At 44.3% G+C, this 26,738-nt stretch overlaps 3 protein-coding genes and 1 long non-coding RNA gene across 8 annotated transcripts; 2 read left to right on the top strand and 2 right to left on the bottom strand.

Annotated features, from left to right (window-relative positions):
* Positions 1-837: 837 nt before the first annotated feature.
* Positions 838-4,867, bottom strand: lhx6b (LIM homeobox 6b). The gene is made up of 7 exons (XM_086110858.1): positions 4,862-4,867; positions 3,514-3,663; positions 3,265-3,386; positions 2,578-2,798; positions 2,244-2,344; positions 1,667-1,762; positions 838-1,574 (listed from the first exon to the last, which is right to left on the bottom strand). The coding sequence occupies exons 1-7, from the start codon at positions 4,865-4,867 to the stop codon at positions 1,503-1,505; spliced, it is 768 nt and encodes a 255-aa protein (XP_085966984.1). The 3' UTR covers positions 838-1,502.
* A 1,343-nt stretch (positions 4,868-6,210) lies between these two features.
* Positions 6,211-14,093, top strand: ptgs1 (prostaglandin-endoperoxide synthase 1). 3 transcript variants are annotated; one of them, XM_086112165.1, is made up of 11 exons: positions 6,211-6,328; positions 6,471-6,536; positions 7,860-7,976; positions 8,625-8,765; positions 8,915-9,058; positions 9,131-9,312; positions 9,662-9,745; positions 10,243-10,489; positions 11,402-11,688; positions 11,766-11,913; positions 13,156-14,093. In XM_086112165.1, exons 1-11 carry the CDS (start codon positions 6,322-6,324, stop codon positions 13,503-13,505), a joined length of 1,773 nt encoding a protein of 590 aa, XP_085968291.1. In that variant the 5' UTR covers positions 6,211-6,321; the 3' UTR covers positions 13,506-14,093. The 3 variants fall into 3 exon arrangements, with proteins under 3 accessions (XP_085968291.1, XP_085968290.1, XP_085968292.1); XM_086112164.1 differs by lacking the exon at positions 6,211-6,328 and having other exon boundaries at positions 6,455-6,536; positions 13,159-14,093; XM_086112166.1 differs by lacking the exons at positions 6,211-6,328; positions 6,471-6,536 and having other exon boundaries at positions 8,459-8,765.
* LOC147205416 (uncharacterized) lies at positions 14,013-26,464 on the bottom strand. 3 transcript variants are annotated; one of them, XM_086112161.1, is made up of 10 exons: positions 26,334-26,464; positions 25,527-25,678; positions 25,276-25,429; positions 24,379-24,532; positions 24,197-24,315; positions 22,446-22,860; positions 22,124-22,284; positions 16,806-16,875; positions 16,560-16,731; positions 14,013-15,499 (listed from the first exon to the last, which is right to left on the bottom strand). In XM_086112161.1, the coding sequence occupies exons 1-10, from the start codon at positions 26,431-26,433 to the stop codon at positions 15,050-15,052; spliced, it is 1,947 nt and encodes a 648-aa protein (XP_085968287.1). In that variant the 5' UTR covers positions 26,434-26,464; the 3' UTR covers positions 14,013-15,049. The 3 variants fall into 3 exon arrangements, with proteins under 3 accessions (XP_085968287.1, XP_085968288.1, XP_085968289.1); XM_086112162.1 differs by having other exon boundaries at positions 24,266-24,315; XM_086112163.1 differs by lacking the exons at positions 24,197-24,315; positions 24,379-24,532.
* On the top strand, positions 16,769-24,120 carry LOC147205417 (uncharacterized). Its single transcript, XR_015100999.1, has 3 exons — positions 16,769-16,948; positions 22,166-22,884; positions 23,516-24,120. It is a non-coding gene; the product is annotated as an uncharacterized LOC147205417 (long non-coding RNA).
* Positions 26,465-26,738: the final 274 nt, after the last annotated feature.

Raw genomic sequence — 26,738 nt, 5'->3', positions numbered from 1 at the left:
TTGCTTTTCAAAAGTACGTCATAGAGCGATGGCGGGCGTATGTTGCGAAGTTTGCTGCGGCATCTGTTGGGGGTGTGTGTTAAAGTACACTTGTATCTCAGATTTTTGCTCTTATCTCAAGACAAAGCATCGGCCAAGCAACGGGTTGCTTCTTCTTAAAAAAAATAATAAAAAATTCAAGGCACTCGAATAGCAAGGCTCCACTGCAGTCAATAACTTAAGATATATTGAGTGGGACAACTGATTATGTCAGTTAATCATGACAATGGCCACCTTAACCAAATCTACAGATCCACTACTAATAAAGTTGAAAAATTAATACAAAAAAGTCGACAGCACATGAGCATATTTCAGTGTATTTGTCCTCTAATGAATGTGATTACTGAGCAATCAGGGGTATATTCATTCGCACTAGGGTTCCGCTTTCATGTGCGAGCACTCCGGAATGCCAATCACGGCGGCGGACATTCATGAAATGCGCCTCAAACGCTGGATTTCATAGTTTCGCGTTTCGACGCTGATTTGTTTTGTGCAGTGTAGTGCTGGCAGGTGGCCCGAAATTGCATGTGGAGAGGATCAGCGTTCCTCATCGCAGCAAGATGTCCGCTTGTGTGCCGATGTTAGCATGCTGCTAATCGTTACTAATTACAGCATCAAGTTTGACATCAATTTAACTCCTTCGCTGGAATTACAAAATAGATGAGCTAGCAACACCACTTTCATGTGTCCACCCCCAAAAAATGTCATTTTATTGTTTTATTTGAAAGGGACAATGCAAATTGATGAACAGCGATACAATATTTGCGTAAATATGGCCAAGTTAGCATAGAGCTAATTTGCATTCATTGTCCCTTGGCAGTTAACATAAAACATAGAGTCAAACAACATGTAATAAAATAAATAAACAAATAGATCTTTAAATAATTCACACTTTCACGTTTAATCAACAGTCTAAAGCGCCTAAGTGCAAGTAGTAAAGTGCATTTCGTTTTTTTTTTTTAAGACCGTGTTTGTCCATCTTTGCGCCAGTGAATCCTCTCATATCGGCTGCACACGTGAGCAGAGGTCAACATCATCATCCTCCTCCTTATTTGCCCTCAGTCAGGGTGACAAGTCGCGATCCTTGATGCCAAGAGCTCCAATAAGTTGTCAAATCACCGGCCATTAGACACATCGATCACCCAAAATTGGCGGTGGTAATGCGCCTGTTTGCGGCTACTCAAGAAAACCACTTTTCATGTCAACGGCAGACTTTTAAAGACAGCCTCCTTGTTATTAAATATCTATTTACATCAGAATGTACAATCAAGTTGTTTTCGTCGAGTGCTATTTTGGGTCTATTTTGTCACAATGACACAAAGACAGAAGACGTTAAAAGTTGCTTTTGTGCTCTTGCACAACACAAAAACAAAAACTATTTACAGCCCGGCCAATAATGTAGCCATTTAATTTTGTGTGTTTGTTAGTTTGTAACCATTTTAGGCATATTTCTAAAATCCCCTTTAAAATACTCCACCGGTAGCGGGAAGAGGAGGTTGCTTTTTGTAGCGAGCACGACAATTCTGGAACCAAACCTGCAACAAACCGGACATATCGTCAAGTACATTCCTTGGAGTTTTTATAGATTTTTTTTTTTTTTTTTTGCAAAGTATCAATGAGTTTGTACCTGTATAACGCGCCGACTCAATCCCGTTATTTCTGCCAGTTTCTGCAGCGTCACGGCATCAGGGTTGTTGTCCCGGGCAAACTGGCTCTGCATCACCTGCACAGACACGTCGACGAGAATCATGAATGAGCACCCTGTGAATATTCTCATTCATCCCGGGTCATTTCATGCTCGGGGCAGGAATCAATCGCAACTGGACTATTGTTGGTTGTCTTAGTACAAATCATCTTGCATCCGAGCGGGCTTCATCAGTTTATGCAACTTGTCCTAGTTAGGACTGCACCAGCTCGAGTGCAAAACAGTCCTGTTGACATCCGTTCAGTGCCCTGTGGATCAGCTTTTGTGTGGTCAAGTTTATAGTCTATAGCTTAGTATGTGGTCTCTGATCATATGGTCAAGTTCATGGTCTATGGTCAAGTGATCTCTGGTCAAGTCTTCTGGTCATGTTCTGTGATCACATTTTTGGTCTGTGGTTGGGTCAATAGCGTCTGGTGATTGGTCAAGTCTATGGTCAGGTCGAGGTATGCGGTCAGTTTTTTGACCGACAGTCAGGTTAATGGTCGATAGCGCCACCAACCTGTAGCTGCTCCACCGTGAATGATGTTCGCGCCCTCTTGGCAGGCTTAGGCTGGTTGTCCTGGTCAGAGGGCAGAGCCCCTTCCAGGGTCAGACCAGTTCCTGCAGGGAGGAGCAAGAGTCAAGGTGGATCCTGTTACGTTCGCTTCTCATGCTAGCCGCTCCAGTATGTCCTCGGGATATGTTACGGGGAGATTTTGATTGAAATCGTCCTGGACTGTTGGGGTGCATTCGAGTTGGCAAGAAGAAGCACTGAGGAAGGACGTGGACTACTGCATTAGCTTCTCACACTAGCCACTGGATTTTAGCTGTCTATTAGCCTCTTTCAACCGTACCGTTTTGCGCGGCCCTATGTAGGTTGAGTAGCACAGCGTCGTAGTGGGCGCGACAGAGCACCCTGCCCTCCACCAGGCCGAACTCCTCGCCCGTGGACAGCTGACGCTTGCAGGCGAAGCAGGCAAAGCAGGCCAGGTGGTAAACGCTGCCTTGCGCCCGCCGTACCCAATCGCTGGCGTACACCTGACGACCGCACTGGGTGCACTGGGTGCCAAACCTGCTACACAACATGGGAACATTGTTAAATCTACACTGTGGTACCTGGACTGACGAATGCACAAACTCAAGTGTTTTTCCAGTTACGTGCCCTCAATTGGTTGATCTCTCTATCAATCGATCGCTTGCTTTGTGGGAAGAAGAGCCACAATCGCCAATGCATTTTTCTTACGATAGGCAAATCCAAAATGAGAACATTTGCAAGGAGCTGCTCACAGATGCAAACTGACCGGTCAACCCAAGTCCAGCTCCTGACGTCCTGCCCTAAGCCACAGACTGTTAACGGCACAAATACAACACATTGATACGTAGATCAGAGATCATTTTCATCATGACTTGTTCTCAACTCATTCAAACCATTCCCACTTCAAAATCTTCTTTATTCAGCACATCTTGGGAAATGTGACACATCACCGAGTCCTAAGCCCTTCAATGAAACGTCATCCTGTAGTTTGTTTGTTTTGTCTTACCTGAAGTAGTCCAACTTGCAGTAGACTTGTTTGTTCTTCACGTAGCAGCTGCTTTGCTGGCGCAGCGAAGTCCTGCACACGGAGCACTCCAAGCAGCCCAAATGCCAGTGAAGCTCGTTCACCTTCGACGCGCACACACAAAAATGTTCATTACAGGTACAACTGCTGAAGTAAATGAAAGATGGGCGTATGTGTGTGTGTGTGTGTGTGTGTGTGCGTGTGTGTGTGCGCGCGCGCGCGCGTGGGGACCTTGAGCAGGTATCGGTCATGGATGCCCACGCCGCAGTTGACGCACAGCTGCGGCCGCTTCTGAGGCTTCTCGGCCGCAGGTGGTGGACAGCGGCGGGCGGCCTGCGGAGGGCTGCGCACCCGAGCCGCCCGCCTCACCTCCGACTTGGACTGCGCCGGAGGTGTCCGTAGGTTTCAGGTGAGCAGTACAGCACACATACTCCATTTATTGTTACCCCTTATTTTAAAATATTTGGTACAGTGATATATTGTAGATTTTAATGTTGCATGCAATCATTGATTGATTCTCGCTGATTTTCTCGAAATATTAATTGCATTTTAGAAAATTATGCAAATGTAGTATATTATAAATACATCATAATATATGTTATTAATATAATCCATTCCTTTTTTAAGATCTGTAGTTTATTTTTAGTCTAGAATTTTGTTTGCTTAATGTATTTTATGACATGTAGAAAATTTAAAATAAAAGCGATTATTTCAGGAACTCAATTGAGTATTTATAAAATATATCTATAATGGATAAAATCTAATATTTATTTCTTTTATATGAAATGTATTGAGTATTTCCTAAAATATGTAATTTAGAAACTGTGTATGTATATTATGTTTGCATTTTTACAAATCTCTACAAAAATAGAAAACAATGAATGTATTTTTATAAACGTCTCTTCAAAATGTGTATATATACTGTAGATAAAAAATACAATCAATTACAATGTAAAAAAAAGAATATAGAAACAGTGAATCAATTATACTGTATGTCTAGCATGTAAAATATCTAAATATAAAATATATTTCATAAAAACATGACATTTAAATACACCATCAATTGCTGACTAAATTTCTGACTACAAAATAAATTATGAAAAATATATTCCATTTACTTGCCCAAAAATGTTATTATATTTTTATCTATAAAATCAAGGACATTTTTGTCCAATAAACCCCCCTCCCCAAAACCCCCCCATAAAATATCGCTTTATATTTTGCATAACTTTCCAAGATCCATATCCTTTGCTTGAAATATAGTAATTTTCTACCCCACACATTTTAAACAAATGTAACCCAAATAAATGTGATTATAGGATTGTGCATATTCTTTGCTTTAGCGTTTGAGTTTAGGCTTTTAAATGATTTCTCACAAGTATTCATGGGTTAATTTAGGCTTCATTATGCAATTATTTCTAACAAAATATTCTGCTTTTTGCAATCGTGATTTGGGGATTTTAAATTCTTCCATAACGAGATCGACATTTTTCATTTTGCATTCATGTTGAGCTTGATTTTTTTTTGTAATTTATTGCTGTGAGAATGTGCACATTTTCTCTTTTAAACATCCACTGACTTTCATTGTTGGGATTTAAGGCTGTATTATTCATCTTGGTTTTCGCTATTCACATACTTTTCAGCATGTTCTTCAATGGACATTTTTTAGACTTTAAAACGAACTTGGCATAGTGCACAATTTTATTTGTATTTTTTTTTTAGCTTCAAAAGGATTTCTTTCAGTTCAAAAGCTGAATTCTATCTTGGGTGTGAAATATCATGCATGCAAATCTGTCAAAAGCAAAGCGACTCACCATGTTTTGTGTCTCGGAGGCTTCCCACTTCCAAGTAACGCACGGATTGCGCAGCTAACTTTGCACATTATATTTCCGACTCCTCCTAAAACTGATAACTGTAAAAAAAACAAAAAAAAAACACTGTCGTTAGTGCATTTAGATCCAGCAGAAGACAATTTGACGCAATTAGACCCAAAAATCTGATCGATTAAAAGAGAAAATACGAGTGCAATTAGTGATGGATTGAAAAGAGAGTGTCAATTTCATGTGCCAATCAAGTGTGGGGGTGCGAAAACCCGTGAATAGCTCCTCTCATCATTGAACGTGCACTTAAACGTGGAAAAAGTGAAGAGACTGCAAATGCAGATTGGGCCTTTGACGGGAGACAATAGTGGAGTATGAAAAGAGCCTGATTGTCACACTTTTTTGTGTGTGTGTCATTATAGATGCATTCATACACAACTTATGCCATGTCAACAGTTCAAGTAGCTAAAGAGGTGAGGGGGTTCTCCCTTCAAAAAAATTTGGGAGTGGGGGGGGGGGGGTAACAACACATGTAAGAAGTATTTCAATCAAAATTGTGAGACAAGCAGCAGAGGACTTGGTTGGACAAGGGAGAAGGAAGACATGCAGTTGGAACCAGAAAGTGCACCAAAGCATACAAAGCAAAGATTTTATTCCCAAAGAGATTGTGGGGAATATTGTTTTGGAGGTTATTCATCTTGAGTTAGCTGTTAATTTTTCAGTCAGGTAGTACCCATCCATTCATTCATTCGTAGACTCAGAGAAAGTCTGTATATCGTCAGTCACACAGTTGTCCATCGATAAATAGCTGAGATTCAGTTATTCAGTTTAGTTGCAGTGTAGCGTGTACAGAGTATTCGGATTAGTTTTGTGAAACATCCATGCACGGTCGGAATTTGGAGGGAAGCGACGTCACAGGCTTTCATCTCAAAACTGCAATAAGGGTCACTGTGCAGCAGGGGGCCTTCAAGAGCTAATGTGAATGAAAATAGGTAGCAACAGATCACTTGACAATTTTTTTTTTTAAGTCATAAAAATTTTTTTAGGGTCGGGGGCGGCATGGGTCATCCAGGAAGTCGATAGTGTCTTCTCCCCACCCACATCCATTCCAACAATGAACCAATGAGACATCCTAACTATATTTATCTATTTATTTATTTATAGTCTGAAGCGGCAGCAGTATGGGTTGAACATCATTTCGACATTTGTTTTCAAAACAATGAAAGGTATGGCTTATATATATTTATACACACATGCACACACACACACACACAGACACACACACACACACATACACACCCTCACACACAGACAATTATAAGCATGTTGATGCTTTTGCTCAATACTAAAAAATGTCAACCTACTTAGAGTTCACCAAGCTGTTCACATGGCTGTTCATCATCTTGGTGCTGCTGGAAAGCGCAAACTGTGCTGGTAAGACCTTTGAACAAATTCCAACCATTCCAAATATATATATTTATTTTTTGCATGACACTCTGCCGTTTGTTTTAGTATTTTATTGAATTTTATTTTTGTTTCTAACTTGGTTCTTGTTTTTAATTGGTTTATGATAAGTTGATTTTATGTTTTAAAATTATTTTTACCCAACACCTATTTTCAATTTTAGTTTTTCGTAATTCATGTTGAAATAAATGTATTTGTCCTTTTTAATTTTATTTTGTGATGTGAGTATGAGTACAATTTTGTTTAAATTATTTTTAAGCCTCCTTTTTTTAAACAAGTCCAATCCTCTTTATATTTAATTGCTTATTTTTTGACTTTTATTATTACCATTATTATTATTGCGTCTGCCATGTTTCCCCGGCATTTTTCTGCCGATACCCGACGGAGACAAACTTAACGTGTCAACTGCCACCACGCTTATTGCATCACTTGAGCAAATAATAGAAGTCGTACAATTTTTCTCGTACCTCTGCTGAAGAGGTTTGCAAAGCGTGGTCTCTCCGAGGCACCGTAGTGCGGGGACTTCAAAATGATAGCACTTTGAGCTTTGGTCGTTTCGTTCCATTACTCCACAACTCGCTGATACTAAATTCTACATGCTGTACCTTTCATTGTCGTATTTATACTATACAGTATCTATTACCCTTTTGGTTTTCAGTAATGATTAAATCAACTACGGTAATTGCAAAAATTAAAAAACAGCTTCATACAAGGCTTGTATTTATGGAATATATGCACATGTGTGTGTGTGTGGGGGGGGGTTGAAAAGATACAGATGAAATGTAATCAACTGTATTCAAGCAAATTAAAAGTGAAAAATAACATGATAAAGTGGATTTATCTCAATGGACCAGTCACTTCCCTGCTCTTTGCAGGGAGCGTTGCGTAATATGGCGCGCATGTTTATCTGTAGCCTGTTCCGTTCACCCCAATAAGGAAGCCGTAAAGCCGCAGCGTGTCATTATCTGGCTCAAACCACCACCATGGAAAGTTAAAAAACAGGAAGCTCATTATAGATAGGATCGGAAAGTTTCGATTGCACACGGACTTCCTGCGCTTGCATTGCGTTACATCCATTATTTGTGGGAAGGAACAACGTACAAATCCGCCTAAGGGGTGCAACTCCCGCCTGTTGAAGAAAACATTTGAATGGCCCTAAAAATGAAATGCCAGATGCATGTGTATCGAAAGCCAACGGGAGAATCTTCCATCCAGTCGAAGCCCTTTTGGCCCCCCGGCAGATATGATCGGAGTACGTCTGCGTATCTGCCAACTCGACTTTCTTCTTTGCAGTCAACCCTTGCTGCTACTACCCTTGTCACAACGCAGGAGTTTGCGTACGATTGGGCACCGAGAGCTACGAGTGCGACTGCACCCGCACCGGCTTCTACGGGAAAAACTGCACCCATCGTAAGTCCAACCGCCCTCTTCAAATGGCTTCAGTTACCGCGGAATCACTCAAGGAAGAGACAAGTGGGTGGGTCACAAGGGCGGACGACCAGCTAGCAGGAGGCTACAGAAGGGAAGGTGAGGCGTTGGGCCACTGGAAGAAGTGAAAAACGCTAGCAAAGGAGCTGATGGGTTGGTCGAGAAGGGAGAGGCAGGAAGCCGATTGGAGTTTCTTGAACACATCTGCAGACGAGGAGATCGCTGGCTAAGCTCAAACGAGAAATTTAGGTCAGGATATGAAAGGAAAGGGCAGGCAAGGTTATCCCGGAAGGAGAAGGCGATGTCGAGCAAGAGCTGATTTGTTTGACAGAAAGGATGAGCAGAAAAGAAGCCGATTGGCTTTCATCAAAATAGAAGGACGTGCCCTGATCTCATTGGTTGACAAAAAAAGGAGAGACTTATCAGTTTTTCATGTTATGATCTGTCGATTGTTTTGCCTCGAGCCAAAAATGGAGGTCTGAGCCAGCTCCAGATAAGCCGCTGCATCAGGGAGGTGATAGAGTGGCGAACAGAAGATCGGGTTGGATCGACGCTGCACATGATCACATTTACTGAACTGGAAAAAGACACTTGTGGAGAATTTGTGTTGGTTTTCTTCTCGCCGCCTAGCGGAGTTCTGGACCTGGGCTCGGCTTATGCTCAAGCCCAGCCCGGAGCTGGTCCACTACTTCCTGACACATTTCTGGTGGTTCTGGGACGTGGTCAACAACTCGTTCCTGCAGGACACCTTCATGAGACTAACGCTGACCGGTGAGCCACAAAACAGCCATCTTTAGCACTTGTGAGAACTTATCACTACTTCTTAAGGCTAACGAATGGACTCCATGAGCTTAAAAGTTCTGCATTGGTTTCCTTTTTGGATGCGTTTCTGTCTATGGATGTGCTTCATCACCCCAAAGTGCGCAGTGAGCTCATTCCCAGCCCCCCAACCTACAACACCAAGTATGGCTACCTCAGCTGGGAGTCCTACCACAACACCTCCTACTACACCCGAATCCTACCTCCGATCCCACACGACTGTCCTCTCCCCATGGGAACCAAAGGTAAGACTTTTAATTTCTCGGACGACGCCTGGATAACCCAAAACGTTGAGATCATTTTTTTATCGGCCACAGGCAAGCCTGATTTGCCCGATCCCAAAACGTTGGCCGAGCGTTTTTTCCGAAGGCGGAAATTCCGGGCGGATCCAGGGGGCACCAATGTGATGTTTGCCTTCATGGCTCAACATTTTACCCACCAGTTCTTCCACACTGACCATAATGTACGCGGAGGTTTCACCAAAGCTCTGGGACACGGGGTGAGTTGTCTGAGATTCAACCACAGGCCAGGATTCAATGAGGTCTGGCTGTCCTAAATTCATCTTTCATGGACAGGAAAATTGGCATCAGAGTAGAACATCCAGGTCATGGTTGTCTACTTTGAAGGCATTTTGACTTTGTTAAAGTTCAAGCCAGTTGCCTTCAATTACCGGTAGACTTTTTTTTTCAGAAAGGAAATTTATCATCTGTGTAGATTGTCACTCAGGTTCTGGTAGCATCCAAACTTTGAATCAAAGGCAACTAGACTGACTTCAACCAGTCATTTTGCCTTCAATTCCGGAGGAAGGTTGCTATTTTTTTTGTTGGCTCATGTGTTTTATTTTGCAGGTCGATGCAAGCAACATCTATGGCAATACGCTCACACGGCAGTTGCAACTTCGTCTTCATAAGGACGGAAAGATGAAATATCAGGTGAACAAGAACAATTTTGCGGGACAAGGTAGACCAGGAGTTTCGAAACTTTTACAGCTTAAAATCAATGTTTGATTTGGTCCGTTTCCGGAACACAGTTTGGGAATATGTGTCATGTTTTGACTTAACATCAAGGAGACAAATCCAATAACTTTTTAATTGTTATACATGGCAACTCAATTAAAAATTAAGTGTTGGGGGAATCCCTGTATAACGCGGAGGATGTAATATCCTGTTGAGATGATCGTTATTATTGGAAATGTGTGCAGTTTCTCTGAGTTTGTGATTGTTATGCTAGCATAACAATCCCCTACAGTTAGCAGTGGGGTGGTCCCTACTCAGTATCCGGGTCAGGTTACTCTGTGTTTAATGTGGCCAACTGCAAACACAATTTTAGGTCCCATATGAGCAAATCTCTTTTTAGTATGTTATATGGTCGATTAATATGACGGTTTCACAAAAGTTGTGGTCTTTTACTGTATTTGGCATGTCCCCAGCTCGTGAATGGTGAGGTGTATCCCCCGACGGTGTCCCAGGCACCCGTTCACATGGTGTACCCGGCGGGCTTGCCCTCCGAGCAGAGACTGGCTGTCGGTCATGAGCTGTTCGGAATGCTGCCAGGCCTGACCTTGTATGCCACCTTGTGGTTGAGGGAGCACAACCGAGTGTGTGACGTCCTCAAGTCGGAGCATCCCAGCTGGGATGACGAGCAGCTCTTCCAGACCGCCAGGCTCATTGTCATCGGTAACGTGACACCTACTGAAACTCGAAAGGCCTTCACTGAGGACCACTTGCTGCTCGGTGAAGATGGGGTGAATGTGAGTGTGAATGGTTGTCTGTCTCTCCATGTGCCCTGTGATTGACTGGCGGCCAGTCCAGGGTATAGTCAGCCAGTTCCCATGACACTGAACAAGATTAACTATACAGGAAATTTTCAAGACGAGGTCCTGGAAGTAGAGTTCTAACTCCAGGGGGTGGGGGATCGCATTCTTCAGCCTATTCCCTCAAGTCCGGTTGTTAGTGGAGCCTTAGATCCAGGAGGCGAAATGTGGGTTTCCGTCTCAGTGATGTCCTCGCTTGAGCCATTGGCGATTGCCTAAGCGGTGGTTTGGAAAGACATTTGGTCATGCCATTTTTGGGATTCTCTGGGGGTGCGATACTCATACAGGGTCTACGGACAATTGTGGCTTGGCACCAAAAGGACATAATTACGGATAAAACCGAATCATTTTCTTCATGTGCCATCCAAGGTCATCCTTTGGAGTAGGATGAGAAACTTTGTCATTCGAGAGAAAGTCAGAGACACCCTAACATCCATCCATCCATCCATCTGTTATCCGGGCCGCTTAGCCTCACGAGGGTGGCGGGCATGCTGGAGCCTGTCCTAGCTGTCTTCAGGCGATAGGCGGGGATCACCCTGAACTGGTTGTCAGCCAATCACACGGTACACAACAACCATTCGCGCTCATAATCACATCTAGGGACAATTTAGAGTGTTCAGTTAACGTACTATGCATGTTTATGGAATGTGGCAGGAAACCGGAGTACCCGGAAAAAACCCACCCAGACACGGGCAAACTCCACACAGGATGGGTGGAGCCTGCAACCGAAACCCGAACATCTGCTCTGTGTGTTTTATTTTCTTGACCTCTGCAGGTGAGATCATCAAGATCATCATGGAAGAGTACGTGCAGCACCTGAGTGGCTACCTGTTCAAATTCAAGTTTGATCCCTCACTGCTGTTTGGCCAGCGCTTCCAGTACAGCAATCGTATCGCCCTCGAGTTCTGCCACCTGTACCACTGGCACCCTTTGATGCCGGACAGCTTCCATGTGGATGGCGATGACATTCCGCACTCGCGTTTCTCCTTCAACACCTCGCTACTTTTGCACTACGGCGTAGAAAAGCTGGTGGACGCATTTTCACGGCAACCAGCCGGACAGGTAGAAGAAGATGAAGAGAGGAATGCTTGCCGACACTGTTTAGCTTTCATAACATGTCCTGCTGTTTTTTTCCTCAGGTGTGCGGAGGTCGAAACTCTCATGAAGTGGTGCTCGAAGTGTCCGAAATGGTTATCCGACAATCCAGAGAAACTCGTATGCAGCCCTTCAACGAATATAGGAAGAAGTTCAACTTGAGACCCTACACCTCATTCAGAGAATTTACAGGTACACGCAAGAAGAAAATGGAGGATTTTACAAGGCTGTGCGTGCCAGATGTTGTTCGTATCTCTACTGTGCTGACAATTTCCAGATATTTTCGTCACATACGAAATGAAAAGTACAAAGACTCATGCTAGCTGTTTGTAGTTTTTATGCTAACCTAACTGTCAACAACCTAATATTCACAGACATTGTTGTAGTTCATTGTAGAACAAGTAGGTGGATTCATAGTTGCTATTTCTATTCTTTATGCCAAGATAAGTTAACCGTTCCAAGCCAAATGCGCATAGATGATGATGGTGTCATTTATTGCGCAATAAGTGGAAGCTTTATCCAAGCTATTTCTTGTCTTGATGCTAAGCTAAAATAGGGGTTTCTAAGTATTTAAGTTAAGCTTTGCTAGCTGTCTGCTGTTGGGTTTACTCGGGTGATGATGTAATCTACTGTACAAAATCAAGGAAGAGTCATACTGTTTGTAATCGTTGTGTTAAGCTAACTGTTAATAACCAGTTATTCACAGTTATTGTTGATATTTAGGACAAGGCAGAAGAGTCATGTGATCTGGTTGTATTTACGATTCGATCAGGTAGCTGTTGCTTGTTTTTATGCTAAGCTAAGCTATCTGTCAATAGCAAGATATGGTTGTCATTTACCAAACGACATTTAGAAAGACTTCTGCCAAATCATCGTCACCCATGTGTAGCAGAGGCGTGCGGTCAGGGGAGGCAGGTGAGGCAGAGCCTCACCCCTGAATGCCCATTGCATTGCGCAATCATCACAAACTGGGTTGATACATGCAACTGGCTCGCGCTGCTTGCCGTATATCTGCATGTCGCAAATATAATGTTTAGCCAATTGAATAAGCTACCCTTTTTTGCTTTATATATTTATAAATCTGACACTAAAGGAGTCAGTGCCTCACCAACCATGCACCTCACCGCACGCCACTGATGTGCAGACAGCTCAGCGCCACAGAGTGAACCGCCAGGAGCCAATACTCACAGATGTTCAAAACGTGAAAACCATCATGCTACTTGATGCTAAACTAATCTAAATAATGTTACCTTTCGATGATATCATTGAACTTTCTTGTTGCAGCCAGAAAAGCAGTGTGTCTGTAGCCCATTTTACATTACTTAGCAGCTGGTTAAACAGGGAGTATAGGCTAACAAAAGACACATGCTACATGCTACACAAGGTTAATGTGAGTGTGAACTGCATTCGACTATAAATAATATTTTTCCCAAGTAGATGATGAGGACATGGCAGCCGGTTTGCTGGAGTACTACGGCCACATCGATGCCTTGGAATTCTATCCGGGTATCCTTCTGGAAAAGCCGCGTCCTGGTTCCATCTTTGGAGAAAGCATGGTAGAAATGGGCGCCCCCTTCTCGCTGAAGGGCTTGCTGGGCAACCCTTTGTGCTCACCCGAGTACTGGAAGCCGAGCACCTTCGGGGGGGAGGTGGGCTTCGATTTGGTCAAAACCTCCACCCTGGAGAAATTGGTGTGCCTCAACACCAAGTGGTGTCCTTACGTCAGCTTCCAAGTTCCTCTCCATCAGAAGGAGACCGAGATCAAGAAAGCTGAGGAGCTTTAACTCATCTAAGTAGGAGACATGATCCATAAAAGAGCCCTAAAAATTGACTTGGTAGGGCTTCCCTGGCAGTTTTTTATTTGAATTCACCCCACGAAAGCATTTCACTTTGCAACATGAAATTTAATATGCAAGTCTGTCATGAGTAGGCCCACAAAAAATTCTCAGGAACCCACTTCTGAAAATATACAGGGAGTCAGTTATTACTGTTCAAAGTGATTCCCCAAAATTTGGCCCAGCAGACTCCCAGGAATATTGGCAAAACTTTGCAGCCAAAAATGGTTTCACTCAGCAACATGAAATTAAGTCTGCCTGTCTAACTATGACAAAACCAAAAATGTCTCAAATGTCAAGAACCCAAAGACACAGGACGACAGCCATTTTGGTTTGTTCTCGTTAAGATCCCTCAAGATTTGGCTCGAGAGTGCCACCATGACTACCAGAGTTTCTCTGAGCAACTTGAAATGTATTAGGCATGGCTGTCAAAAGTAGACCCACAAAAAATCCAGGTCCAAGTTGTTTTAATCTTTATTTTTGTTTTGTCCAAATATAATGTTTCTTGGAATAAACGCAAAGCAGAGGAATATTGCACGTACTGTCTCCAAATATACTGTACACTCACTGACCAAAATGAGACTGCTGTCTTATTTTAATGAACGGCACATGTGACACAAGCATGGTTGTAGCCCCTTGTCGCCCCCTTTGGTCTTTTAAAAAAGATAACAGTCCGTTTTGTATGTGACACTGAAATGAAACAAACCATAATGCTACCGGCATAACATTTGTAATAACAAAAAAAAATCCTTGGCTGAGTTGCTAAAGAGTAAATACACACGGAACATTTCAATCTTCATTGACATCAATTACTAACTCAAAGAAATCAATATTATCATCTAATGTAAAACAATACACAGTAATTACAACAAAGATGATGAAATGGGATGTTACGGAAAATGCAACAAAGGCATTATAAATCAGATGCTAAGACTTTTATTTACATATACTGACAAAAAAAAATCTCTCATTTTCTGTATACTTTAGTAATGCCATAAAATACTCTTTAAAATATTTTTTTAATATTATCAGAGTGATTTGATTGGATGTTTCGTAAGTGCTCATGTGGTTTTCACAACAGTAAAACCAATGAAATTTACGTTTTAAAAAAGGAACAAGCACCCACACACAAATCCAGTGTCTTTGGCTTGTTTGTGTTCATTGTTATGCCAACCAAAAAAAAAAAGAGACCAGTGGGTATCGAAGACTGGAGCAATTGCTAACCAAAACAAACAAAAAATGGTTGGGGGGTGTTTTGTGGGTTATTTATTTGAACCAAAATATTTGGGTTTAAACCCCAAAAGATGGTTGAAATTGACCAAAGTTTTTTTGAATCATAATTGGGGGATTTTTTGATCTGACTGTTTTTAGAGTGTTGGTTCAGCCATGAATGGAGCAACACATTTTTTATTGATTAAGATTACGATGGCGTCCTTGGAAAAATGTCACAAAAAGTTTGAGAAGCCCCGCTTTAAGTATCCCGAATGACTCTATTATTGAATTAATTTGCTCTGATGGAGTCTGGCCTTGTCGTTCTCCTGCTTGTTATCCAACGTAGACGGGGCAACGCTCGTGCCCGTCGCGGCGGCGGCCACCGGATAAAAATGAACGTCCACCGCCACGGTGGCGTGCCCCACCGAGACGTGGTGCGAGATCATCAGGGGGGCGCCACCGTGAGACACGCTGAGGCTGTGGTGGACGGGGGCAGCCAGAGACTCGGTCCCCCGCAGGGTGAGTGAGGACCGCAGGTCGGTGTCGGGGCGGGAAGGCGAAGGCGAGGGGAAGGAGGACGGGGGAGGCAGGGTGTCCTGGCACAGGCTTCGGTTATCTGCCGTTATGCTAGGCCACTCCTCTTCTGTCAACTGCAAGCTGGGAGTATTGGGAGTGCTGGGAGGACCGCGGCCCTTCTCTTCATCCTTCATCTCCTCCTCACTGTAGTCAATCTAGGACATGGGCAAAACTCTTAGTGCGTATGGTTGCCCTCGGGGACGGGTGGGTTACAACCATTGGTGGGAAGGAACATTTTGCAAGCACTCCTTTTGCATAAAATGCTAAGAGTCTGCCAATCAGATCTGTGTCAAGTCGAAATCTGGATTGTGTGTCGTGTATGTACTGCAGGTATTATACTGCTCTCTACTGGCCAAGACCTGTACACTCAAAGATGCAGCGCTATTAATTAGCAGAATGAGTGCAAAAAATGTAATGATTCAAAGGCTCAATAAAAACATTTAGATGGTAGCAAAGTACACGGTTTGTCGAAGCCCCTCAACTCACTTCAACAAAGTCCCTTGGCACAGTAAAGCGTATCTATATTCATTCATTCATTTTCCGAACCGCTTTATCCTCACTAGGGTTGCGGGGGGCGCTGGAGCCTATCCCAGTTGTCTTCAGGCAATAGGCGGGGGACACCCTGAATCGGTTGCCAGCCAATCGCAGGGCACACAGAGACGAACAACCATCCACGCCCACACTCATACCTAGGGACAATTTAGAATGTTCAATCAGCCTGCCATGCATGTTTTTGGAATGTGGGAGGAAACCGGAGTACCCGGAGAAAACCCACACAGGCCCGGGGAGAACATGCAAACTCCACACAGGCTGGAGCTGAAATTGAACCCAGTACCTCTGCATTGTGAAGCCGACGTGCTAACCAATGGACTACCGGGCCGCCCTAGTATCTATATTTCATCAACCCAATTCATTGTTTGAGTTGGATCGATTTTGGGGGGTTATTTTTCTGAGTGTAAAAAAAAATGTTGAATCAAATAAAGCATTTATTGTGTTATTTGGCTAGTATCTTAACTCCGGTTCCTGTGTTGTTTGTGTTGGAGTCAAATTTCTTAGGTCAAACTGAGTCAAGTGATGGACAGTGCCAAGGACCGGCCCGGAAATTCACTGGCTGTTCGGGAAAATGAACATATTTCACCGAAATTCCCGATGGCCACACCACCCCTGGTTCTCCTGAACTATAAAGTGTAAGTACTTTTTCCACCTATGTTGTACCTTGGTGTCCACGACGGGCTCGGGGTAGGTCTCCACCGTGACTGAGCGGGGGTCCTCACATGTGGGCTCCGTCTGCACCGTGACCAGACTCAGGCCTGGAGGTCTAGCGCCGGTGTCTGACGTGTTGGTGTTGTGTTCCGTCACTACCAAGCACTCGTCGTCTTCGAAGGCCCTGCATACACCATACGGAATGCGAGGTGAGCACACACGTTTGGGGACTTTGTGAATCAATCTTTTTCTACACACCGGTTTTCGTACGGTGGCCCTGCGTGGTGGCGCTCCGCGTGACGCATGGGGACGCCGAGGTTCCTCTTGGCTGTCGAAGAGAACAGGAAACGTGTGCTATGTCCTTGAACTGCTGCATTTGAAGAAACTCATAGGTGCTACAGGTAAGCCTTCAGATGCTGCCTACTTATCTTTAGAAGGATAGTAGTCGAGAGAAAAGAACGCCGCACCAGAAGGCCTTCCATGTGTGACTGGGAAGAATATTACCTGAGTCGTCCAGTAGATTAGAAAATTAAGGCTGCATTTGAAAGCCTTCCATGGGTGGTCAATTAGGATAGTACGGGGTGTGCCATTCCCATAAATAGGACTGAATTGAATGATAGTGGAAGGCCACATTTGAAAGCCTTCCGTCTGAGGCAGAAAGTAGAAAGTAGTAACAAAAAGGATGTATTTATCGGCCATCCATGCGGAGCCATTCAAAGCAGTAACAGTGCGTCCTACAATAAATGAGAAAAGAAGCCTGCTTTTGAAGGCATTCCAAAAGTGGCATTTAAGGTACTGTAGTGGCGGTGTTGGCTTCAAAAGTCAATAGTGGCTTTCTATTTTCATTTATCGAAAGCCTCCCGTGTGTAGCTGTGAAGAACAAGAAGCATTTTGTCCTTAACTAAACAGGAAAAGTGTGTACAGTTGTTGTCCATCACCTGTCCTTGGCAGGCTGCACTTGAAGGCCAATGAGAAAGAAGCCAGCATTCACCAAAAATGAGAGTACAAAACACCAGGAAGTAAAATGAAATGAATTGAAGGGGAGGGGAAAGTCTGACTTGGCAGCCAGCGTGTGGACCAGAGCTCTGAATCTATTTCTAGCGGCTTTAGAGCGCCTCAATGTTTTCCATGAATGCGTGTATGGCACCATGAGAAAAAGGTGGAAGTACCCTGAGGGGCTTTGGGCTGACTTGGCCGCTTTAGAGCGCCTTGTTGTTGCAGCGTTGAGAAGCCCTACAGCAACTCGGTGGGATATATTGCAGCCAGCGAAGGTTTTAAACTGCTCTACTTGTATTTTATTGTTGTCCTTTATATATTGCCAGACAAAGTTACGGTAACTTCCGTTTGTTCAGATCGTAGTAAAGATATTTGATTGACAGTTGACATTTGACCCGGACGTAGTGTCAGTGGACACACCCATAGCATCTGAGTGCAGACAATATTTCTTTCTTATAATTGCGAAGCCTCAATTTGTACACATTGTGATTTTTTTTTTCAATCATTCGAATTTGGAACAACGCTTCTCTGTGGTGTCAAATTTACAAGACATCATTTTTTCAACGTTTAGGATACACTGCTCCTTTCCTTCATGTCCAGAATGCAAAAGAATCAGTGCTGCCATGAATGAAGTTGTAGCAACAACATTTAATGTCATGCTGATCAGTGGTTCAACAAAGATTCTCCTGTTGTCACAATTCATCTTTCTTCAGCTTTCCCTTTTTGTTTTCATTTTTGGCCTTGCCCAAAGTCTTAGCTGTCTTTGGCTTAGGCTTCCATGCGACCTTCTGCAAAGGCTCCTTTCCTTTGCTCTCCGGTTCTCTCAACCCCACACACGCCTTGGACGTCTCGTGGCAAAGAAGGGCGTCCATTCTGTCCCTTTCGCCTGATATGAAAGCGGCGTAGAAGTCATCGTAGTGGGACTCAAAGAGATTCTCACAAGCGGCCTCCAGCTGGGCCTTGGGGAAAGTCTTGTTGCCTTGCAGTTTTTTACACACGTACATGTCGATGATGAGGTCGTCGATAGCGAGCCGGCGTCGTCGAGCCGAGGGCTCTTCCATCACTTTCTGGAACTCCTTGGCCACCAGGACGCAACTGTGGCAGTAGATCACGGGGTCGATGTCTTCGGCCTGTACGTGCAGGAAGACCAGGCAGCTGCACAGCGCCAAAAGGAGCACGGCCATGTTACGAGACTGCAAAACAACCATGCTGGCTGACAACGGGGCAGTTCTGAATGTGAATGCGGGGAAGCCGCAACTGACATGACAACAGATTTTTCTGGTTTTTCTGGTTGTCTCGCAACCATTCCTTGCATACTGCTCCGTGATGTTAACCCTTGCAGACTGTTCCCATTCAAAGTACACGTCCATCCATCCATTTTCCGATCCGCTCTATCCTCACGAGGGTCACGTGCGTGCTTGAGCCTATCCCAGCTGACTTCGGACAGTAGGCGCGGTAGTACACCCTGAACTGGTTGCCAGCCAATCGCAGGGCTACACGCAGACAAAACAACAACTCACACTCACAATCACACAGAGGGACAATTTAGAATGTCCAATCAACCTACTGTGCGTTTTTTGGACAACCTGCAAACCCCACACAAGAAGGCCTGAGCCGGAATCAAACCCCAGACCGCTGCACTGTGAGGCAGACATGCTAAACATTCGACCCCACCGTGCCGCCTCCCAAGGACACATTATATAGGCCACCCTTGAAAGGCCTTCAAATGTGGCCTTCTTATGTCGCTTCCTCTTTTAAATAATACACAGATACTTCATAGTCACCCAATGGATGCCTTCAAATGCAGCTTTCTTTTGACATTTTTTGCAGGATACTTCACACCAGTACTATCCTTCATAGCCACCCATCACGAGCCGTAGAATAGGAACTTTTGTTTTTGTTTTCACTTGTTTTCTTAAGGGTACACTACCACCATCCTTCACGGCCATCGTTGGAAGGCCATGAAATGTGGCTTTCTTTTCTCTTTTTGGGGAGGATTCAATGCCAGTATTTTTCATGGCTATCCTTGGAAGGTCTTCATATATGGCCTCTTTTGTTGTTTCTTTTACTACTTCACTAGTGTACTTCATAGTCAACCTTGAAATGCCTTCAAATGTGGCCTTCTTTGCTCTTTTTGGGGAGGAATCCATGCCAGTATTCTTCATAGCCACACATGGAAGGCCTTCATATATGGTTTCTATTGTTGTTTCCTTTGATACTTCACCAAAATACTGCATACTCACCCTTGAAAGGCCTTCAGATTCAGCCCTCTTTTTGGCAGGATACTTTGCTCCATTACTGCTCTTCGTATCCATCCAACTAAAGTCTTTCAAATTTGACTTCCTTTGTGATTTATTTTGTCAATGCTACCCCACGACCATCCTTACTGGCTACCCTTAGAATGCCTTAAAATGCAGCCTTTTTGTGCATTTTGCATCCCTTCATCGCCACCTATCGAACACCAATATAAATCGGATTCCAATAATTTTTACTATGACTGCCCTTAAAATACAAGGTTTGTTTTTTTTTTTTTTGGTATCACTTATTTTAAAAATAATACACTGCTATGACTACTTCAAGCTCCTGCTTTCATAAATGGCCACATTTGGAACGCCTTCAAATGCAACATTCTTTTGTTGTTTAAGGATTGACTGCTACAGTTCTTCAGAGTCGCAACAGATGGCCTGCTCACCTTTTTCTTTTATTTTATATGCACAGATTCCTCCACCAAAATCGTTACCAAAAATATAATAATGAGTCATCTAATCAATTAAGTAGTCATAAAACATTTAATGTACGGATGATCAGTGGTTCAACAATGCTTCTCCATTTATCAAAACTCATCTTTTGGTGCAGTCTGGGAATGCTGAGCAATGTGAACCTCTTCCTCGTTGTCCCCGTGAGAAGCCTCTGTGTGCTCATCCACAAATTTGCTTTCGGTATCCCTAGAAAATTCTTCCTCCTCGTCCTCTTCTTTCACCCCCACACATGCTGTCGACTTCTGGTAGCAAAGAATGCTGTCCAACAAATGCGGTCCTTGACTCAACAAAGCTAAGTAAAAGTCCTCGTAGTGGGAATCAAAGAGTTTTACGCAGGCAGAGGTTAGCTTGGAACCCTCGCCAGGAGGCAGCATGTTGCACACCTCGTTGTCAAGCATGAGTTTGTCGAGAGCCGCCCGGCGTTTTCGAGGAGGAGTCGCTTGCAACTTTGTTTCAATCTCTTTGGCTGCCAGTCGGCAGCTTTGGCAGTAGGTCTCAGGATCGCTAAGCGCGCTTTGAACACGCAGGATGATGAAGAAGCTACAAAGCGCCAAAAGGCCGATCTTCATTGTGTAAGACTGCAACGCGCGCATGTTGGTTCACAACTACCAGCCCTGAATGAGAAGGCCGGGTAATCGGGAGCTTGCAAGACGAGGCATTTTCTGGTTTTTCTGGTTTTCCATGCGCACATACAGGAGTAGACTGAAACACACCTGCTGTTGATTGGTCTTATAGTACAGCCTTCTTTTCAAATGTATTTTTCAAGGAAACATTGGTACTATTCATGGGCAAATTTGGAATGTCTTCAAATGCATCCTTCTTTTGACGTTCTTGTTGGATACTCCACAACGATACTCCCCCAATAGCCACCCACTGAAAGACTTCAAATATAAACATCTTTTTAAATTTATTTTTAAGGATAGGGTACTGCTATCCTTCATAGCCACCTTGTAAAGGTCCTCAAGTGCTGCTTTCTTTTGCCACTTTTCAGGAGACTTTAAAGCGCTACTACCCTCCAGAGCTACCTGCTGAAGTGTGTGGCAAAATGCATCATGGCTACCATTGAAATGCCTCCAAATGCAACCTTCTTTTGACATTCCTGAACAATTCTTTATTAGATGTATTCTCCAAGACCTCGTGCCTTTCATAGCAATCTGCAGAAGTCATTTTAATATGGGAGTTTTTTGGCTCTTGTTTTTTTTTTTTTAAGAGATGCACCCACTACTATACTTCATTGCCACCCTTGGAAACCTTCAAATGCGTCCTTCTTTTGACCTTTTGGGGGGATACTTTACCACACGTCTGTACTTCATCGCCAACCACTTAAACCGGAGTTGGTGACCCCTGCTTTACACCAAAAGGCTCCGTCATTGCCACTCATTGACGGCCTTCAAATACGGCTTTTTTTTCTCTTTTTTTTTTCAGGATACACCACTGCGATACTTGGAGGCCACCATTGGAACACATTCAAATGCAGCCCTCTTTTGACATTTCAATGAGGGTCTTCAAATATGGCCTTTTCTCATGTATTAGTGGACACTACCACTATCCTTTCTGGTCACAACAGGATGGCCTTCAAAAGTGGTCTTCTTTTGTCATTTATTGGATGATACAAAAGTACCATCCTTCATGGTTACCCTTGGATCGCCTTCAAATGGGGCCTTCTTTTCTTGTCTACTGGGGGACACATTGCCACTTTCCCGAGTGAACCTGGTAACTGTACCTTTTCGTGGGACTAAAAGAGACCAGAACTGGACCCACCCCATCGAATTACTTCCCTTAACCAACCTTGAAGTTATCCTTATTTCTGCACTTACTGACCTGCACGTCCGGTGGGCGCTGGCTCGTTCCTCTGAACCATAGAGTAGAAGGCCACTGTGATGAAGATGAAGGCCAGAGACACGCCCACACCCACCACGATGGGCACGTCGTGTTTCTCCAGGACGGGCAGCCACGAAGGTGACTGCGGGGTCACCCTGGAGCTGAGAAGACATACGAGAAGGCAAGGGTCAATGAGGAAAGTAGCGCAAGGCTGCACTGCGACGTGTGCGGCAGGTGACGCAAAAGTGGGAAAAAAGCTTATTACGGCTTATCAGCGCATTGTCACCCTAAATGATCCCTTTTGGTATCTGTGTCCTCCTACCGAGGGTCTTTGCTGGTCATAGGCGACTGCGACGTGTTCCTCTGCTCCTCGTCTCCCTCCTTAGATGACGCCACCGATTGATCCTGCCGGCTACCGTTTTGCCCACCGAAATCAACGAGCCCTCGGACCTCGGCAGGTTCCGCCGTCGGAGTACGGGCCTGATTGGAAGGCCTTTGGAGAGAGTTTTCGAGCCGGACTGGAGAAGATTTGGTCACAGTGGTGTGAGGCGGACGTGTGGATGCCCGCGTGGTGGGGCGAGCATCCGTTTGAGGTTCGGGGTGCTGAGGAAGCTCCATCGGGAGGTTGGGGTACGGCGGTGGCGGCAACATTGGAGAATGCACCTGAGTCACCAAAGGCTGCACTGGAGGAACGCTCGTGGACCGCAGTTGTGGAGACACAGATGGGGGCAAGGAGCCTGAAAGTCATCATGAAAGAAGAGGTAAGGCTTCACATCCCGATCATGTTATAATTAAGATAAGAAAACCTTTATTAGTCTCGCAATTACATTTAAAATGTAGTTGGAGTTTTGTGGTAAAAAGTTCCGAACATTCTCAAGAGTTTTATGAGAATGAATTACTTGATTTCAATTGATTGTAATTAATTTAATCACTCCAATTTTTCTGAGGAAAAAGTTCCTCATATTTTTAGTACAGTATTAATAATAATGTAAAAGATGCATTGGGGGGGGGGAAGGTTGTAATAATGAATAGATTTTTTAAAATAATAATGATTGAAAACATTGTAAATTCAAAAAATTAATGTCGTGTAATATTTACAATTCATAGATCAATATAGTAATTGTCCTACAATAATATTTAGAATATAAAATAGTATTTGGCTTGTTTTTAGTACGAATAAATACCACATTTAAATATGTAGCCCTAAAGTTGTATTTTAATGAGAAAAAGTTGACCTGATTTAAAACTTTAAGAAACTTCCAAGATGGCGCCCGAGTAGGCAGCCGTCGGCAAGTGCTCTCATGAGCCTTGCTTTTTTTGTTGTTTTTTGGTTTGTTTTGTCACTTTGTGTTTGTTGTTACGTCGTGTGGACCTGATGTGGACTTTTTTCAGCATTTTTTGGCCACGACATTCATCAAGGAGGAAACTCTGTGCTTGGTGGTTGCGCCTTCTCAGCAGCATGGGTATACCAGCACTGTTTTTGCCTGAGAGATCGGTGCTGTTGAACGGTCTGCGGCTGGATGGATGTAAGGCTTGAGGAGCCGACGATGAGAAGAAAGGAGCGTTGGAACTGGGAGTCGCGGCTTGGAATTGAAGTGGATTTATATGGGACAGGAGATGTGAGCCAATCTCTTTTTCGTCAATGGACGCTACAGCTTCGTGTTTGCTTTCAAAACTTAGCTTGTAGCAGACGTGTGCACATTTTCAGCATGACGTCTCTGATCCACTGGTGAAAGGACACTTTGATCCTCTCCTCTTTCATCTATAACTGCTTCAGAGAACAAAGTGTATGCAGAAAAGTGGTGAAGATTGCATGACTGTCTGTGTCCTATGTGTTGTGTTGTGTTATTTTGACTTCAAAATGGCGCCGCGTGAGTGGCTGCCTTTCCAGCAGCTCCTATATTTTGTTGTTCCACTTCTGCCTTTCATAACTTTGCTGCTGTGAATCGGGAATTTCTCCATTGCGAGACTAATAAAGGTTTTCTTATCTTATCTTATCTTAAGGTTGTCTGGGTTTAAAATTCGCTCGGCTGAGTGTGTCACTTGTTGCTAGGCAGAGTACGAGCGCCATACCCGCGACAACGAGGGTGAGCGTGGCTCGGCTGCGACCGAGCGCGTTGGAGGCGTCGCACACATACGTGCCTTCATCGTAGCTGCGAGCTGACTCGATGCGGAGCGTGGCGTTCCTCGCTCTGAGTGAGAAAAACGCCATTCAAAGCTCCACATCGTTCTTCCGACGCCGCGTGTCGACTCACCCCGAGGTCATCTTGGCCCCAGTCTGCTTTGAGTGTCCTCTCTTCAGCCAGCTGATGGACGGCGGGGGCTCGCCCGACGCCTCGCAGTGCAGGGACGCTCGGCCCCCTAGGGCCACCGTTAAGGCGGGGGGCCGCACGGTCACCGAAGGGGCGGCTAGACCAGCAAATTGCGATCATAAAAGACCCCTTCCTCTTCTGTACAAGGCCTCAAAGTAGGGTTTCGAGCCAGGGTTGGGCTTTCTAACCAGGGTTTCACACCTTGGGTGACAGTTTCAAAGTAGGATTTAAAATCAGGGGTTCTAGCCTCGGCTCGGGTTTCAAGGTAGGGTCAATGTTTCAGAGTAAGGTGTCAAGCCAGGGTTAGGGTTTCAAATCAGAGTTACAAACCTCAGTTTGGGGCTCAACTGAAGATTTCTAGCCCGATTTGTGTCGCAAATGAGGGTTTCAAAGCTCAGTTAGGGACTCAAATTAGAGCACAAAAAAGGGTTATGGTTTAAAGGCAGGGTGTCAAGTCCGGGTTAGGGTTTCAAATGAGGGTTTGAAAACAGGGTTCGTGTTTCAAAACATGGTTGTGGCTTCAAAATAAAGTTTCAAGCCTGTGTCAGGCTTTGAAAGCAGGGTTTCAACCCGTGGTTGGGGTTTCAAGTTTCGATTTCAAGGTAGAGTTTCAAATTTTGGTCACAAGATGGAATTCAAGTGAGGGTTAGAGATTCAAATGAGGGTTTCCAGCCCAGTTATAAACAAGGAATAGGGTTTCAAAGTCAGGTTTTAAGCCCGGCTTCAGCTTTTAAGTCAGTCTTGACATGAAATGATCTTTTTTTTTTTCTACATCTTATCTTCCGAATACACACATCCAAACCAGCGCGGGGGAGGAAAACATGAAAGTATGTTGAGTACCGAGCACGGTGAGCCTGGCCGGCCTGCTGGTCCTGCTGATGTTGAGCGAAGGGTTGACGGTCTGGCACACGTACTCGCCACTGTCCTCCACGCTCACGTTGACCAGATGAAGCGTTCCCGACGTCTTCTTCTGACGCCCGCCTCCGTATTCTCCCTGAATGAGATGGAGGAAAAACACAAATGAGTTTCATTCCGACGGCTTCCTGGTAGATATCGATTTCCTGCTTGTCGTGCACTCGGGCGTGCAGCACCTGGCTTTGCCTCCCTGTGGTGACCACACTGCCATCTTTGATCCACAGGATGGCGGCGGGGGACGAGCTTTCGCCGGACACGCAGCGGAAGGAGGCCCCCTCACCTTCTTTGACCGTCTGATTCCGCGGACCAAAGAACACCTCCTCTAAACCTGACCAAACACCAGGCACCATGTCACGTCCGTGCAAAATGGTACTACTATCGTTTGTCATCGGTGATACGGTCAGGATTATTAAAAACATTAAACTTACTCAAACACAAACACACACACACACACACACACACACACACACACACACACACACACACTGTTATCAACTGACCGATGAAAGGTAATAGAAAGCATGGACATTAGCTTTAAGCTAATGTCTATGGAGAAGCTAATAGCTTAGCATCGCTGTAAGGATGCAGTTTAAAGGAGCCTGTTATATCATGTCTATGGCACATTTTTTACTCGGGAGCAAGCACCCACTTGACTAACAGAGGGCAGCCATCTTAAGATGCCATTGTTACTGAGACCTTCTGTTCGGTTTGAGCTGAAAAAACTGTTAGCAGTGCATGTTGGCAATTGAAAGTCATCTAGCTTAGTGCTAAGATACCTTGCAAAACGCCATCAACCGCCTAACGTAAATTAGCATTGATGTCGCAAATAATTCCACCGACAAACAAATGCTACGATGACACACTTAGAGCTGCCTCACAGGCAAACAGAGCCTACAAAACACATTCACGGGCATACATTCCGCTTTGTGGGAACAACAATGAACCACATTTTATTGGGCTTTCGCTGTTCACTGTCGACTTACCCGGCTGGGACGAGACTGTCACACTCAACAGGATGGCAAAGCAGAGGCCCGGAATCATCTGTGGAGGGCAGACGCGCATCCTACTGCAGAACTCCGCCATCAAGAAACCATCACCCAGCTTCAGCCATTGGGTCCACGATGAAAAGCAGGTACTGGAGTGAAGTCCAAAGTCAATAACCAACAGACCTCATTATCTAATACAGTGTATCATATCAAAGGCCTCGGTGAACACTTTCCAGATCTGCAATTAGGTTTTTTTCATATGCTGAAGGAATGACGCCCCTAAAACACATTTTCGAAAATGTCTTGATAGAAACTACTCCCACTTATTAATGTGTTGTTTTTGTTTTTCTCAAGCCCCTTCCCCGCTTTCCCCATTCGTCCCCTTTGGCGAGTGAATGAGGC

The sequence above is a fragment of the Hippocampus guttulatus genome, chromosome 5 (assembly GCF_054856545.1).
Source record: "Hippocampus guttulatus isolate MCC_2025c chromosome 5, RoL_Hgut_1.0, whole genome shotgun sequence".
Lineage (NCBI taxonomy): Eukaryota > Metazoa > Chordata > Actinopteri > Syngnathiformes > Syngnathidae > Hippocampus > Hippocampus guttulatus.
This window is presented reverse-complemented; position numbering and strand designations above follow the sequence as displayed.

Coding starts and splice junctions, on each gene's coding strand:
- lhx6b (XM_086110858.1), bottom strand. Junction 1,763..2,243: donor TCACGGTGGAGCAGCTACAG/GTTGGTGGCGCT, acceptor GTGTCTGTGCAG/GTGATGCAGAGCCAGTTTGC. Junction 1,575..1,666: donor TGAGTCGGCGCGTTATACAG/GTACAAACTCAT, acceptor GGTTTGTTGCAG/GTTTGGTTCCAGAATTGTCG.
- ptgs1 (XM_086112164.1), top strand. CDS start 6,455: ATGTCAACCTACTTAGAGTTCACCAAGCTGTTCACATGGCTGTTCATC. Junction 6,537..7,859: donor GGAAAGCGCAAACTGTGCTG/GTAAGACCTTTG, acceptor TCTTCTTTGCAG/TCAACCCTTGCTGCTACTAC. Junction 7,977..8,624: donor CGGGAAAAACTGCACCCATC/GTAAGTCCAACC, acceptor CTCGCCGCCTAG/CGGAGTTCTGGACCTGGGCT.
- LOC147205416 (XM_086112161.1), bottom strand. CDS start 26,433: ATGGCGGAGTTCTGCAGTAGGATGCGCGTCTGCCCTCCACAGATGATT. Junction 25,430..25,526: donor CCACAGGGAGGCAAAGCCAG/GTGCTGCACGCC, acceptor CATCTCATTCAG/GGAGAATACGGAGGCGGGCG. Junction 22,861..24,196: donor GCTCACCCTCGTTGTCGCGG/GTATGGCGCTCG, acceptor GATGACTTTCAG/GCTCCTTGCCCCCATCTGTG.